This window comes from Callorhinus ursinus, unplaced genomic scaffold, assembly GCF_003265705.2.
Source record: "Callorhinus ursinus isolate GAN/ISIS: 27379988/994484 unplaced genomic scaffold, GSC_fseal_2.0 scaffold14, whole genome shotgun sequence".
In the NCBI taxonomy this organism is placed as follows: domain Eukaryota; kingdom Metazoa; phylum Chordata; class Mammalia; order Carnivora; family Otariidae; genus Callorhinus; species Callorhinus ursinus.
Genome location: NW_027397076.1, coordinates 8883934 through 8901542, shown reverse-complemented (window position 1 = coordinate 8901542; position 17609 = coordinate 8883934). Strand labels below are relative to the sequence as shown.

The window sequence follows — 17609 nt, the reverse complement described above, 5'->3', positions numbered from 1 at the left end:
TACCTAAGATCAAAGAGAAATTCTCTCAGTTTCAACAAATATTTATGAAATGCTTATTATGTGCCAGGCACTGGGCTGGATGTTGGGGAGATGGGCATGGTTCTCTCCTGGAGCATATATTCAAGAAGTTAAAAGCCGAGAATAAACAAATAAGTAAATACAGTGAGTAACATGAAAAAATTGAAATGGTGAGTTCAAGCTGAGATGAAGTGGTCAGGGGAAGCTTCATTGAGAAGCCAGGGTTTGAACTGAGACCTGATGAAAAGAAGGGGCTGATGTGGGAAGCTGGTGGTGGCAGGGCCTCAAGGAGGTAGGGGGAGTTGTTCTAGGCAAGTGAAGAGATGAGCTGTCACACATAAGGAAATTCTCCAAATAATCACCTTCCCCATTAAACAGCTTCCATAATTCATATATATGTATTTTGTTTTTCATTTGACTTTTTAAATTCCAGTATAATTAATATACAGTGTTACATTAGCTTCAGGTGTACAATATAGGGATTCAGCAGTTTTGTACACAGTGCTCATCCTGTTAAGTATACCTTGATTCCCTTCACCTATTTCACCCACCCAACTACTCCCACCTCTGGTAACCATCGGTTTGTTCTCTTTAGTTAAGAGTCTGTCTCTTGGTTTATCTCTTTTATTCTTCGTTTTGTTTCTTATATTCCACATAGGAGTGAAATCATATTCTATTTGTCTTTCTCTGACTGACTCACTTCTTTTAGCAATCCATCTTCTAGATCTATCCATGTTGTTGCAAATGGCAAGATTTCATTCTTTTTATGGCTGAGTAATATTCCATTGTGTGTGGGGGGGCATGTATATATACCACATATTTATCCATTCATCTATTGATGGACACTCATAATTTATATTTGGGGCATTTTTATGAGAATCTTTCCATATTACCAGATTTTCTCCCTTATTAAACAGATTATCATAGATCAAGAGAATTCAGGTGGCTTTGTCCTTATCTCTTTCCAAACAAGATTTTTATCAATCGTTTGAATAATGACCTAGTCAGGAGACAAAAAATCACACATAATTTTTACAGAGAAAGTTTAATATAAAATATATTATTAAATATTTATATTAATATAAAAACTATGAGGGAGGATTGGAGTAATCAGGGATTGGCTAGTAAAGGTTAAGGAGAACTCTAGAGAATAAAGATGTAGCAGATATTAGGGGCAGCTACCACTTCTAGAGAGACTCTCCCCGCAAAGCTGAGACCTAGATTTTGTTGGAAGTGGTGTAGCTGTGGTTCACTAGGTGGCAGGGCAGTTTTCTGGGGGAACTGCCTACAGGGGTTCCAGGGAAGCCATTCACAGGGAGGTGTTGCACCAGCAGCACTGCCCTGTGAAGCTGTTCAAGGAGATACCTGCCCTTGGGGAGGTGTCATGTGCTACTGGCCATCACGCCCTATAGGAAGTTGGTGCCGTAGAAGCCATGTGTTGCAGAAGCCTGCTGAGGGGAGTGGATTGGTGCCAGGAAGACAAACTTCCTCCTCCAGGGTCTTTCCAGTGTCTTCTACTGACAAAGCTTAACATTGTACAACTGGTAAAGGAGAAATACTTAAAAGGTCTAGCTCCATTTTTGCAAAGTAGGCAGTGAAAGTGTAGTTGAAGCTAAGGGGCAAATATATTGATAACTGGTACTTGGCCTAAACAGCCTGCCCATCAAGCTTTCAGGTGGGGTGGACTCTGGAAGAATGCATTAAATATGTTTGTCATTGGAGTCAGGAGCCTAAAAAATCTCGGTAATCTGGAAATCTCAGGCAATTCCAACAAGATGACATTTAGTCGTTTGTGAATGTAAAGTCCTACACTCGAATTCAGCAAAACAACTACCCTGGTACAGTGTGGGAGAATTGTTGCTCAACAACATCATGAGAGGAACAGACTTGAGAGGCTTAGTTGAATGCAAGCTCAGTGTGAGTCACTCGTATGTGAAGCTGCCAAAACTACTTTGATCCCAAGCTGCATAAATTAAAATATAATAGAGAGAAAATGATAGCTATCCAGTTCAAATCTGGATACACCTGAAATAATATGTTCAGTGAGAGTTTATGTAGGTGGGTATGGTAAAATCAAACCTGATTTAGATCTTTCTTAACATCAACGGGGTTGTGGATTGGTATATCTTCATATTCTCTGCATCAATCACCCATCTTTGAGACATGTCCTCTCTATAAAGTCCTCCATGACCATTCCAGCTTGAAGGAGTTCTTCCCTCTTTCCATGAATTCCAATGGCAATTACTTTTAGAGTGTTTATTTGATAATTAATCATGTACAACTCTTACTATCTTGAATTCTTTATTTTCAATGAGATTGTGAAAATTCTACCACCTAAAGAGAACCACTGTTAACATTTTGGTGTACTAAATAATTTAAATATTATATTAAGTTTTTCATATTTATCCCCCATTTGCCCATGTAATTTTAACAGACTTAGGGTATACTACACTAACTTTTATCATACCTTTTTCCATTAACATTGTATCATGAAAATGCTAAAAAAAAAAAAATGGAAGTGAAATGATTATGGCAGTAGCTAGTCTGAATTATTTTATAAAATGCAAATTTATAAAAAACAGTGCCTTCACGAATGTTGATACTATAACTTGCAGCACACCTCACAATTTATTATAATACATTAGTGTGTTGAGAATCTGCAGCTAAAAACCGCTAGTTGGACGATAAGCTCCTTCATTGTAAATAAGTTGCCTTGTTCATCTATCATCATTGCCTAGCACAGTTTTGGCATATAGTAGGAGTGCTTGTTGAACTGAATTGAAGATCTTTTAAACATGATTAATGTCTAACCATCAGCATCCTTACACAGTAAAAATTGTGTACAGTGTGGCCATTCAGCAATTATTGTGCTTAACGTTTGCATCTCAAAATGTGAGCTCAAAAGTAGTCAAGATGGAGACAAAAAGAGAGTGATTCAATAGCCAAACTATGGAAAGAGCCAAGATGTCTATTGACAGATGAATGGATAAAGAAGATGTGGTATACACACACACACACACACACACACACACACACACACACAATGGAATATTATGCAGCCATAAAAAAAGAAACCTTGCCATTTGCAATGACGTGGATGGAACTAGAGGGTATTATGCTAAGTGAAATAAGTCAATCAGAGAAAGACATGTAACATATGATCTTACTGATATGAGGAATTCTTAATCTCAGGAAACAAACTGAGTGTTGCTGAAGTGGTAGAGGGTAAGAGGGATGGGGTGGCTGGGTGATAGACATTGGGGAGGGGATGTGCTATGGTGAGCACTGTGAATTGTGTAAGACTGTTGAATCACAGACCTGTACCTCTGAAACAATACATTTTATGTTAAAAAAAAGAAGATAGTAGGAAGGGAAAAAATGAAGGGGGGGAAATCAGAGGGGGAGACGAACCATGAGAGACTATGGACTCTGAGAAACAAACTGAGGGTTCTAGAGGAGTGGGGGTGGGGAGAGGGGTTAGCCTGGTGATGGGTATTAAGGAGGGCACGTATTGAATGGACCAATGGGTGTTATACGCAAACAATGAATCATGGACCACTACATCAAAAATTAATGATGTAATGTATGGTGATTAACATAACAAAATAAAATTTAAAAAAAGAAAAAGAGACAGTGATTTGTAAATATTCTAAAGGAATGCAGGAAGTGTTGTATTGTTACTAGTAAGAAATGATCTTTATAAAAGTTTCTCATTTGATGAAAGAAAGAGAATTCTATCCAAGAACTCCAGTGCCTTTTATTTTTTAAAGTTTTTATTTAAATTCCAGTTAGTTAACATACAGTGTTTTATTAGTTTCAGGTGTACAATATAGGGATTCAGCACTTCCATACAACACCCGTTGCTCATCACAAGTGCACTGCTTATTCCCCATCACCAATTTAACCCATCCCCCACCCACCTCTCCCCTGGTAACCATCAGTTTGTTCTCTATAGTTAAGAGTCTGTTTCTTGGTTTGTCTCCCCTCTGTTTTTTTCTCCCTTTGCCCATTTGTTTTGTTTCTTAAATTCTACATATGAGTGAAATCGTATGGTATTTTTTACTATTTCACTTACTATAATACTCTGTAGCTCTATCCCTATCATTGCAAATGGCAAGATTTCATTATTTTTTATGGCTGAGTAATATTCCATTGTATGTGTAGGTGTGTGTGTGTGTGTGTGTGTGTGTGTGTGTGTATACCATATATATAGTATGTATCTTCTTTATCCATTCATCAATTCAGTGCTTTGGAAATTGGTAATGATGACCTGGAGAAGTATCTAATTAGAAGTGACCAATCACAGAGTAAATTACTAACCTAGGGTCAGGCATTATGCTGAAAAATATGGAGTAAAACCACAAATGCTTGTTGATCTGATGTTTCATTGTCATCTTTGGTTTCATAAATAAAAGAAATAACATATTAGAATAAAATTTAATTTATTGATAGAATAGTATTTATCTAATGTTATTTTCTACCTGAAACTCTTTCTGAATTTCATCTTCCATGAACCATCATTGATTAGAGATAACACAAAAATACTGATTTGTAAACATGATTTGTAAGGACATTTTGCTGGAGTGTAAACTACCACTATATGTTTTCTGGATTCACTCTGAATTTATTACAACTGTGAAAATCAAACCTGTTGAAATCCACTTTCAAAATAGAGCAATTTATAGATCAACATAGATTTATTTAACAATATAAGTACATAAAATTTGAAATTGACTTGTATTTTCAAAATTGGTGCTCAAAGGGGACGTTAGTGAAGTGGTAGATTTCAAATATTAACTACTTTCTCACTTTGCAGGACTTTGATAAATTATGATAAACTTACCGGGGTCATCGTCAGAGTCTCTTATTAGGTTCCTGTGAATTCTGTTTTTTTCTAATATCTGAGATGTTTGAAATTCAGTTTATTGATGAGATATGTGTATTTCTCAATAGAGACTCCAGTCAATCAGAGCTTTCCACATAATCATTTATCCACTCATTACAAAGGTATTTATTGAGGGCCTCCTGCCTGCCAGACAAAATACAAAAGCCCTACAGATATTTGCATTTCACGTTTTTCTTAGACATTTAGTGTTAATGTCAGTCATCTTAAAACACATTACTGTATTACTGTGATTAAATGTACCTAAACATTGATTAACCCTGCATCAATAAAAAGTGAATCAGTGCATGTTCCATTTTCCAGTGAGACTAAGCCTCTGGACTCCATTCAGGATCTAAGCGTAGGGAGCATTCCCCTATTAGCCACTTGAGAGACACCCTTCTAGTCATCATCCTTGAGGTACATTTTAGGAAGCAGCATAAATCTTGAGTTGAAAGACACTTTAAAGACCAACACATTCAACTTCCACTTTTGGCCAAGACGGAGTAACAGGCACAAGATTTACTCTCCCACCTGAAATAATCAAAGGAAAAACAGAAGAAAAAAAAAGTGCAGGAGACTATCCTTTTCAAGACACTGAATGTTGGGCAGCCAAGAGTAGAGATCCTTGAGAGACAGAAAACAAATCAGGTGAGTGCCATGATTACATCAGCTTACTACTTTGATATAGTTTCTAGGTGGCAGCCTAGGGAGGGAGAACCCAGGCAGAACCTGGTAGACTCCCTGAATTGAGAAGATGTTGCTAAGAGTCCAAGGAAACCAAGGCAGTTAGAGTTCACAGAACCAAGTACCAAAAAGCAGAAAGTTCCACCAAGAGAGAACCCTGAAGATCATTAGAGGGCCCCCCTTAAGTATTTAGCAGAGTACTAATTAGTGCATATGTATTAGGAAACTACCCCAAGCCAGTGAAAGAACAACCCCAAAGGATTTCCAGTGAAATTGGAACACCTCATAATTCACAGAGCATTGAACATAAATGTTCTAAAGATCCCAATCCAAAATTCAGAAGTTAATACACTGAGTAAAAAATCAAGGCCTAAATTCTTTGCTGCCTGCAAGAAACTTTAAAGACACAAATGGGTTAAAAGTAAAAGGTGTTCAAAAAAGTTATATAAGATGCTTAACCAAAATAAAGCGGAAGTGGCTATATTGATATCAGACAAAATGGATTTCAGAGCAAAGACTATTACCAGGGATAAAAGTAAATTCAGGCAATTTATCAGGAGGGTATAACAATACTAAAAGCCTAGAGTTTCAAACTACATGAAGCAAAAACTGAAAAACCTGAAAAGAGAAATAGACAACTCCACAATTTTAGTTGGATATTTAAGTACTTCTTTGCAGTAATTAAGAGGATAAATAGAAAATCAGTAAGGGTGAGAAAACCTGAACAACTTTATCAGTGAGCATAACTGATCTTTTAGATTACTCCCAACAGCAGAATACCTGTTTTGTCTTATTTTGTTTTCAAGTGCACATAGAACATAACCCAGATAGGCCATGTTTGGGGACATAAAACAAGACAATAAATCTAAAGGGATTCAAGTCATACAGAGTATGTTTTTTGACCACGGTGGAATTAAATTTGATGTTAATATGAAGATGATCTCTGGAAATTTTACAGATATTTAAAACTAATACCTTTTAAATAACTCCTCAGTGAAAGAAGAAATCAAAAGAAAAATCAGTACGTTGTACCAATGAAAATGAAAACAATATATCAAAAAGTGTGTGGTACTTAGGGAGAAGTTTATAGTACCATATGCCTATATCTGAAAAGAAATGTCGAAATTAATGACCTTCCCTTACACCTTAAGAAACAAGAAAAAGAAAAAGAAATTAAAGTAGGTAGATGAAAGGAAATAATAGAAGAGAAGAAATCAATGAAATAAAAAACAGAAAAAATAGAGAAAATAAATGAAACCAAAAGCTAGTTCTTTGAAAAAATTTACAAACCTTATGGTGAACACACCCAAGGTGACTTCCCAGTGAGTCATGCCCTGTGTAATTCCTTTCCCTTAAGTGTAGATAGAAACTATACCTTACATTTAACCAATAGAGTATTGCAAAGGTGATTATGTCACTCCTGTGATTATGTTACATTACATGGAAAAGTTTAGATCTTCCAGATGGGAAAGAGTTCTTAATCAGTTTGACTTTGACTTAATCAAAAGGAAGATCATCCTGGGTGGACCTGACCTAATCAGGCAAGCCCTTTAAAAGAGTGTTTAGGCTTGCCCCCAGCTCAGAAACTTTAGGCAACAGGGACTCCCGCCCTCTCTTGCTGGTTTTGAAGAAGCAAGTTGTCATGAACATAGCAGCTGCAAGGAAATCAGTTCTGTCAATAATCAGTGGATCCTTTCCTAGTTGAACCTCCAGGTAAGAATGCAGTCTTGCTCCAACTTTCACTTTGGTTTTGTGAGACCCAGAGCAGAGAATGTAGGTAAAGCATGCCCAGACTTCTGACCAAAAGAAATTGTGAGATAATAAATGGCTATTGTTTTTAGCTACTACATTTCTTGTAATTTGTTACACAGTGACGGAAAACTAATGCAAATTTCGAGCCAGGCTTATCAGGAAGAAAAGAGAGAAAACACAAATTCCTAAATTTCCAGGAATAGGAGGCATGCTGTCAACCAAAATGTTGGGAGTATATTAAGGGAATATTTGGATAATCTTTTGTCAATAAATTCAACAACTTAAGTGAAATGGACACATTCCTGGACAGATGCAAATAATCAAAACCCATTCAAGAAAAAATAACCTTGTTTTGTTGATTTTAGCCATTCTGATTGGTGTGAGGTGATAGCTCATTGTAGTTTTGATTTGCATTTTCTTGATGATAAGTGATGCAAGGATCTTTCAACTGTCTTTTAGCCATCTGTATGTCTTTGCAAAAATGTTTATTCATGTCTTCTGCCCATTTTTTAATTGGGTTATTTGTTTTTGGCTGTTGAGTCATATAAGTTCTTTACATATTTTGGATACTAACCCTTTATCAGATATGTCATTTGCAAATATCTTCTCCTATTCCATAGGTTGCCTTTTAGTTTTGCTGATTGTTTCCTTTGCTCTGCAGAAGCTTTTTATTTTGATGTAGTCCCAATAGTTCATTTTTGCTTCTGTTTCCCTTGCCTCAGGAGACATACCTAGATAGAGGTTGCTACAGCTTATGTCAAAGAAGTTACTGCCTGGCTTCTTTTCTAGGATTTTTATGGTTTCAGGTCTCACATTTAGGTCTTTAATCTGTTTTGAATTTATTTTTGTGTATGGTGTAAGACAGTGGTCCAGTTTTCCTAATGCCATTTGTTGAAGAGACTGTCTTTTTCCCATTGGATATTTTTTCCTGCTTTGTTAAAGATTAATTGACCATATAATTGTGGGTTAATTTCTGGATGTTCTATTCTGTTCTATTGATCTATGTGTCTGTTTTTGTATCAGTACCATACTGTTTTGATGACCACAGATTTTGAAAAAAAGATTTTATTTACTTATTTGAGAGAGAGAGAGCAAGTGGGGTGAGGGGCAGAGTGCGAGAATCTCAAGCAGACTCTGCACTGAGTGCAGAGTCCAATGCAGTGCTCAATCCCACCACACTGAGATCATGAACTGAGCCAAAACCGAGTCAGATGCTCATCCAGCTGAGTCACCCAGGCGCCCCAATCACTACAACTTCGTAATATAATTTGAAAACCATAATTGTGATGCCTCCAGCTTTGTTTTTATTTTTCAGGATTTCTCTGGTTATTTGGGGTCTTTTATGGTTCCATACAAATTTTTGTTTGTTCTAGGTCTGTGAAAACTGCTGTTGGTAATTTGATAGGTATTGCATTAAATGTGTAGATTGTGCAGGTGTTCGTGAGGATGTGGAGAAAAGGGAACCCTCTTGCACTGTTGGTGGGAATGCAAACTGGTATAGCCACTCTGGAAAACTGTATTGTTTCCTCAGAAAGTTAAAAATAGAACTATCCTATGATCCAGCAATTGCACTATTAGGTATTTAACCAAGGAATACAAAAAATACTAAATCAAAGGGATACACAAACCCCAATGTTTATAGCAGTATTATCTACAATAGTCAGCCCAAGTGCCCATCAACTGATGAATGGATAAGGAAAATGTGGTATAAATGCATAATGGAATATTACTCAGCCATAAAAATAGAATGAAATCTTACCATTTGCAATGATACAGATGGAGCTAGAGAGTATTATACTAAGCAAAATAAGTCAGAGGAAGACAAATACCATATGATTTCACTCATATTTGGAATTTAAGAAACAAAACAAATGAGCAAAGGGACAAAAAGAGAGAGAGGTAAACCAATAAACAGACTTTTAACTATAGAGAATAAACTAATGGTTACCAGAAGGGAGGTGAGTAGGGGATGGGTTAAATTGGTGATGGGGATTAAGGAATGCACTGTGATGAGCACTGGGTGATATATGGAAGTGTTAAACCACTACATTGTACACCTGAAATATAACACTGTATGTTACCTAACTGGGGTTTAAATAAAACTTAAAAAAAAATAAACTTGTGTATACAAGCATTAAAAATGAGAAGAAAGAACCTAATTAGATACATATGTATTAAAGAAATTGAATTTGTACTTGAAAATCTTCTCACAGAAATACCCCCACAGACTCAGATTATCTTACTGGTGAATTCTATCGGGCACTCAAGAAAGAAATAATACCAATTTTACAAAACTCTTTCATAAAATTGAAGTGCGGAGAATATGAGAGCAGTATTACCCAGGAACCAAAACCAGGCAAAGATTATACTAGAAAACTACAAATCAATATACTTCCTGAATATAGAGGCAAACATTGTAAACAAAGTTTAGTAAATAAAACACAACAATATATAAAAAGGATAATCCATCATGATCAAGTAGGGCTTATCTAGGTCTGCAAGGTTGGCTTTTTGTATGATCATTTGTTTGTTGTTTGTTGTTTTACTTCAGCAAAGTAAAAAAGGAAAACAACATGGTCATCTCTACAGATACAGAAAAAGCATTTGGCAAAATTCTGCATTCATTCCTAATAAAAACTCAGCAAACTGTGAATAGAAAGGAACTTCCTCAACCTTAGTAAAGTACATCTATAAAATACTCATAGTTAACATTATACTTGATGGTAAAAACTAAATGCTTTCCCCCAAGATAAGGAACAGGACAAGTAAGTCTTCTCTTGTCTTCATCATTTTACTAGCCAATGCAATAAGACAAGAAAAATAGTAGGCGTCCAAATTGAAAAAGAAGTAAAACTGTCCTTAGTCTCAGATGACATGATCATCTGTATAGAAGCTCCAACAGGATCTACAGAAACACTAGTAGAATGAGTATGGCTATGTTGCAAGAAACAAAACTGATATACAAAACTCAATTGTATTTCTATAAACCAGCAACAAACACTAAGGAATTAAAATTTTAAAGACCATACCATTTACAATAATATAAAAAAAATATGAAATACTTATCTGACAAGAGATATGTAAGGGGTGCCTGAGTAGCACAGTCTGTTGAGCATCTGACTCTTGGTTACAGCTCAGGTTGTGGTCCTCAGGGTCCTGAGATTGAGCCCTGCACTTGGGCTCTGTGCTCAGAGCAGTCTTTTTGAGACTCTCTCTCCCTCTCCTCCTGCCTCTCCCCATCTCTCTCTCGCGCGAATAAATAAATCTTAAAAAAAGATATGTAAGATATGTACACTGAAAACTACAGAACATTTGTGAGAAATTTAAGATTTAAAAAATATACCCTGATACACCCTGTTCATAGATCAGAAGACTCAATATTGTTCTCCCCAATTTAATCTATAGATTCAGTGCAATCTCATTCAAACTCCCAAGGTTGTGTGTGTGTATGTGTCTATGGAAATTTACAAGCTGATTAAAAAATTCACAACTTAAAATAGCCAAAGTAACTTCGAAAAAAAAAAGCACAAATGGAGGGTTAACCCTTCTTGATTTCAAGAATTATTATAGACCTAAAGTAATCAAAAGAGTGTGGTATTGATGTAAAGATAGACAAATAGATCTGTGGAACAGAATAGAGAATCCATAAGTAGAGCCACACATATGTGGACAATTGATTTTTGACAAAGTCTCAAAGACAATTCAGTAGATAAAGGATTCTCTTTTCAAAAAATGGTGCTGGAACAATTCATACCCATATGCAAAAAAAAAAATGAACCCATATATAAAAATTAACTCAAATGGATCATAGATCTAAATATAAAGCCTAGGGGCGCCTGGTTGGCTCAGTCAGTTAAGCATCTGCCTTTGGCTCAGGTCATGATTGCAGGGTCCTGGTACTGAGCACCGCATCAGGCTCCCTGCTCAGCAGTCAGCTTCTTCCTCTGTCCCTTTCCCCCATTTGTGCTGTCTCTCTCAAATAAATAAATAAAAAATCTTGAGGAAAAAAATAAATAAATATAAAACCTAAGATTATAAAAACTCCAGGAGAAAATTTTTGTGGCCTTAGGTTAGTTGGGAATTTCTTAAATACAATTCATAAAAGAAAAAAATGGATAAATTGAACCTCATCAAAATTAAAGCTTTTGCTCTTTGAAGTATATTTTTGAGAGAATGAAAAGAGAATCCACATACTATGAGAAAAAAAAAATCAAAGCATATGTCTAATGAAAGACATCTAGAATATATAAAAAACAGTCATAACTCAATAATAAAAAAACTAATGAGCATAAGATTTGAACAGATATTTCACAAGAGAAGATATGCAGATGGCAAATAAAGTTAAATATATACCCACCATATGATCTCATTATTCCATTTCTCAGTATTTTCCCAAAGAGAGATAAAAGCAGACATCCATACAAAGACTTCTACATAAATGCTCACAGCATTATTTGTAATAGCTGAGGACTGGAAACAAATATCAAGGGGAATAAATAAACAGTTATATATCCCTATGATGGAATACTCAGCAATAAAAAAATTATCTTGAGTGAAAGAATTCAGATAAAAAGGAGTAATGATGTATAGTTTCATTTATATAAAATTCTAGAAAATGCAAACTCATAATGACAGAAAGCAGATCAGTGTTTGCTTTGGAGATGGCATAGGGAGGAGTGCAGTTACAAAGTGGCATGATAAAACTTTGGGGTATGGATATGTTGACTACCTTGACTGTGCTGATGGTTTCAGGTATGCATATATAAGTCAAATCTTCTCAAATTGTATGTTTTAAATCTGTGCTATTTATGGTATGTCAGTTATGCCTCAATAAAGCTATTTTTTAAAAAATCCACATATCCAGGGCACCTTGGTGGCTCAGTCAGTTAAGTGTCCAACTCTTGATTTCAGCTCAGGTCATGATCTCAGTCAAGGTCATGAGGACGAACCCTGCATCAGGCTCCATGCCCAGCATGCAGCCTAAGATTCTCTCTCTCTCTGTCTCCCTCCGCCCCTCCCTTCCCTTGTGCATATGTGCTCTCTCTCTCTAAAAAAGATCCACATATCCAACACCCCTCCCCCATTTTATGTATGAAAAAATTGAGGCCTGAGTAAAAGAAGACTTTTTCAAAATCATACCGCTAGTCCAATGCAGAAGGGTTAGATTTATCCACATTAAAGCTTCTGAATGAAAATGTAAAAAGAGCTCCTGGTAGAAAAACCTTTTTGGGGGGTTTGATAAATTCACCCACTTTTCTCAGTACATTCCCATCTTTGTGCCTGGCACTGTAGTAGGTATACTTCACCGTTTTGTTTTGTTTTGTTTTTTCTATTTGAAAATCCAATTTCCCAGCTCTCGATTCCAATTTCCTAGCAGATAGCCAAACTTTCTAAACTGTTGGAGTACCCAGCTGGGTTTGAATCACATTTGAAACCCTAGTTGTTTTCTTCAAAAAGTACCACCCTTATATTAGTCTTGAATTTTGTGAGGATTCAAACCCAGTATTAATTCAAACTGAACTTTTTTGTTGTTTTAGGTCTGAATCGTTTGCTTACCAATGGCTCCTATGAAGCTGCATTTCCTCTGCATGAGGTATTGTCCTGCCTTTCCTCTGTCAGTTTCTTGTTATTAAATTAGCTTCTGGGAATAGTCATTAACTGAGTTGTTGATATGACATTTGTTCAGAATGAATTTAATTTATTCAGTGGATAATTAGGGAGAGTCTACATGCATTGTGACGTCTCTCCCTCATCATAGATTTATTTCTATATATCTTTTTTCATGTAATTTAAGAATACTTGAATCAAGAGTCACTCAGCATGAATTCAGAGGAACTCCAAGTCATAAAATTAAAGAAGCACTGAAAATTTGCATGAGGCACCAGACCCATGGGGAAAATGTTCCTGAAACGTATAGTCTCTGTAACGAAGAAATTTATAGCTATTCTTTAGAGAGGAGGAGGGAACCATCTTGAAAAGCCTGTGGTAACCAAAGGGTGATGAATGGAAATGAATAGTATTGTACCTATTATTGCTCATTTAAGATATATAAAATTTGATATTCTCTTTATTTGCTGCATGGTTTTTGTCATATATAAGGACTTTAGCAAATATAACTGTGGTTCCCCTTAACCCGGCTTTCCCCATTCAATCTTGGGTTATTTAACCCAGAATTCTCTTGTACACATAGGTTTTCAGGGACATAATCCTTATGATTGGTGATGAGAGATTGTTGTCATGTTCATGGTATTGACCCCCTACTTTGTACCTGTCACTGTGTGACAAAGAGAGCACAAAGATGATTATCCTTGCCCATGCCCTGTAGGACCTCACAAGCTAGCCAGGCTGGAACTTCTGGGAGTTATTTCCAGAAGTCTTCTACTGGAAACAGTGTTAGTGGTTTGCCAGTAAACTTTGCAGAACAGTTCCAACAATTTGCAAATGGCAAGTCTTTCCAAAACATACCTTTTATTTGGATTACAGTGCTGCTTCTGTTGTTTTAAACACCACAAGGATGCAAAGGTGATGGAGAATTTTACAAATCTTATTCATTAAGAAAACTAGAAGCTTTGGTCTCAGACCCTATTTACAGACTTCCACGAAACATTTTTGGAATGATCCCTCTCATATGACAACAGCAAACATTTTGACCCAAAGGTTTTTAAAGCCACACATGGGTGATTCTGAACTCTCAAGACAGATTCCCACCTCCCAAAACATCATGTGCTTCTTGTAGTTATTTACTGGATTGCCCAAAAAAGGTTTCAGTGACAACTACATCCTCCCACAGCTGAGCCCTTGCCCGTAGAGAGGGCAGTGTCTGAACAATGGTAGGTGAGCAGAAGTATCTGTGCAGATGAGTAGGTGGCAGGTATGACGATGTCTGAGAAGATGCAGTTCTGAAACTACATGGAGTAATTCAAGGCCTCTTCTCTTTGGTTTTCATACCTCAGTAAAACCCTGTATTCTATGAGAAGAGACCTTCTAAATCAGTGATAGCAGAAACAGTAACATAATCACTGTTGACTCTTTACTCTGTTTAACTTAATTATATTATTTAACATCCTAATAACCTTCAGAGGCAGAAAAGCAAGAAGGGAAGATATTGTTGCCCTTGTTTCATGTTAAAAATTTAAATAGAGGTTTAGAGAAAGGTTAGCTCCCTCTAGTTACTGTGTGAGTTGTTGGTTAAGCTGAGACTAGAACCTGAGTTTCTTGTCTCTCAGTCTTGTTCACCTTCCACTGAGAAAGAACTTCTCAGGTTAATGTTAATAATTAGTCCTCCAGAAAGTACTTTTTCTGTTTATGAAGCTAGCATTGCCACTAGCTGAACTCAGAAAAACCTCCAGCTGTCTGGTCCTTGGTCTCCTCATTTGCTCCATGAGGTGGTTGAATTAGATTTGAATTGTAATTTTGAAGTTCTATCCAGCTTTTGTATTTTAGGGTTTTTGTGTGGATAAGGCAAGGGTACAACTATGGCTGTTTACCGACTACCCTGTCTTGAGACAAATGGAAAAGAGAGCTAAGTCTTGGGCATGGCCTCTACGCAAGACACTTTATTCACTCAAACCATGAAAGAAAATTAATGAGGCAGGAATTATTAGTTCCATAATGAACTAGAAATCTAAGGCTCAGAGAGATTAAGGTCTCCTAGCTAAGAAGCAGTGGGACTGAGTTTGAACTCAGTTCAAACCTGCCTGATTCCTAGCAAGCATGTGCTTTTTACTACACAGCATCATCAACAAGATTATGTCCACAATAACTGCTTTCCTTTCAATAGTATGGATCCATTTCTTTCTAATATCACCCCATCACTACTCCTTCCATAAAAGACTAGTATTACTATCAGCTTTTCCTTATGGATTTTTTGGTATTACCTCACTGGAAGGTGGTGTTTTTATCCCAGGGAAGTTACAGAAGTAAAAACTCCATTAGAACCCACGGAGCGGAAAACCACCGACATCTGCTCTATGAGTGCTGGGCCTCCTGGGGTGTGTGGTATAAATACCAGCCTTTGGATCTTGTAAGGTGAGTTCTTAACCAGCTGCAAATATAAAACTTGCACAGAATGATTAGGGCAGGCTGTCAGCTGGGACAAGGAAAAAGTCTGAGTTACACAGCTCTTACTCAAATCTGGCTTCATCTCAAGAAGGCAACTCATCAGAGGACATCGGTCTTTCTTGGTAAACTAGACCTCACTCTGATGAGGATGCTGCTTCCTCCAAAAAGGTCTCAGGAAGGGGCCTGTGAGATCAGTCAGGCCTTCCATAGGACTTTATATGGAGCGAGTCATTCATGCGACTGTTATTGACAAATTATCAGTAACAATTGCAGGAAGGTGACAGGCTTACATATATTAGTGACAAATGGAATATTAGCCTTACACACACCTTCCATATAAGTAAGAAAAATGGAGTTCTATCATTCTAATAAATTTCAGGCTTATTGTAATTTTCAACTAATAACCTTTAAAGATTGTTTTAATTCTGCAAGTCAAATTAGTATATTAGTATATCAGCTTTTAACCTATGATAATTCTACAGTGAAAATGTATGTTTTTTTAACTATTTATGTCCAACTCTCTGCCATGGCACCATTATACTCTGACATCTCATTATTTATTTAGAGACTGGTTATTAAGATTGGGTAACAATCCATGCTTCATGGATTCCTTATAAAGAAAATCATGTCTCATTTCCTAGACTAGCTGGATTTGGTTTACTTTCACTAGTGCCCTTAAAAAAAATGAGCCCAGAGGAAAATGACATAGTAAGACAACTCACTTTACATTTTGTCTGCCTGGGTAGTCATTTTTCTTGCCAGAGTCCTTGTTACTAAGTATTTATTCCTACTGACCCAGGGTCATTGATGAATTGTATACTGTTCTTTGTGTTAGTAACAAATAATCCAGATGATCTGGGTGAGTGGAAAATACTTTCTGAGATGAGATCATTTTCTTTTGACCAGTCTCAATACATGGTGTAAAACAGTGGAGGAAGAAAAAAATACAAGTAAGTCCTCTTACCAGCCTCACTCCCAATATTACAGGATTACAGTGATCAAAAATTCCAGAAAATTACTGCAGGCAAAATATCTGCCTGTTTGTCAATGAGTATTAATTAACTGCCCATTGTGTTTCTAGTGTGATGCTAAATAATATTGGCAAAGACAAATGGAAGCCACCATATCTGAGAAACTCAGTTTCCTTCAGCAAAACAGGCTCTGCATGCTTGAAACAACTAGAAAATACAAGACTGCACAATTAGGTAAAATGTGTGATGAAGGTGATTAGTTTTATAACAATTTGGAAAAATGGAAAGGATAGATATGAGTTGGTGCCTCTGTGGAAGGCTCTGTAGAGCTGAGCCTGGAAGAGAGTAGGATTTGTATAGGCCAAAGGAATGGAGATGAAAAGCATAAGCAATATTTCATTAGAATGAAGTTGTGGGGTATCTAGGGAATCTCAACTCTTAAATAGCTCTTATCCTACAGATTTTGCTTCCTCCATGTCTCTTGATTCTGGGCACACCCCAGGACTTCCTCCATCATACTGCCTCCTTCACCTGATAACCTGGATGATGGCTGTTGTCCCATACTTGGTCTCCCTTTTCCCATTCTGGTCACTTCCAATCCATTCTCTACCCTGCAAGTAGAGGGATCTTTTTGGAATTAGATCTGATTATGTCCTTTGAATGTTAAAACTCTCTTATGATTTTCCCATTCTCTCAAGACAAGAATCAATGCAGTTAGCATGGTTTATAAGACCCTCCGAGGCCCAGCCTCCACCTACCTCACCAGCCCATCTCGTTACCAGTGTTCCAGACACACTGCCCTTATTTCACCTGGTCCCTTCTGCCGTAGGGTCTTTATACTTACTGGAAACACTTGATCCCGTCCCCAGGCCCACCTAGTTAATAATCACCTCCTCAGAGAAGTCTTCCTGAGTAGGGTGGTCACATGGTCTTGGTTTATATACTGGGGAATTGTGTTCATCTCCTTTTGTAGCCCTTTTCCCAGTGTTCTAATTATAAACTTATTTCTTTAACTGATTGATGTCTGTCTACTCTGTCAGCCTGTGAGCTGCACAAGAGCAGGGACCAAGCTGATTTTGTATCCTCAGCTCCTAGCACAATATTTGCCACATGGAAAGTATTTTTTTTTAATTTGTTGAATGAATAAAAGGATGTATCTGTGTATTTGAATGTACCCTGGGAGAGTCTTCAGAGAGTGGAAAGTTTCTCTTGGGACACAGTAGAAGATAGGATAAATA

The 17609-nt window shown here is 36.8% G+C and overlaps 1 protein-coding gene across 9 annotated transcripts in view; it reads left to right on the top strand.

Annotated features, from left to right (window-relative positions):
* ANO4 (anoctamin 4) overlaps positions 1-17609 on the top strand; it is a 444815-nt gene that overhangs the window by 335102 nt on the left and 92104 nt on the right. For 8 of the 9 annotated variants that reach the window (XM_073900417.1, XM_073900416.1, XM_073900419.1 and 5 more), the window contains 2 exons: positions 12877-12932; positions 15246-15367. The exons of the other annotated variant lie outside the window; for it this stretch is intronic. In XM_073900417.1, the coding sequence (XP_073756518.1) occupies positions 12877-12932; positions 15246-15367 (178 nt within the window). The remainder of the gene's footprint in view (positions 1-12876; positions 12933-15245; positions 15368-17609) is intronic. 9 annotated transcript variants of the gene reach the window in all.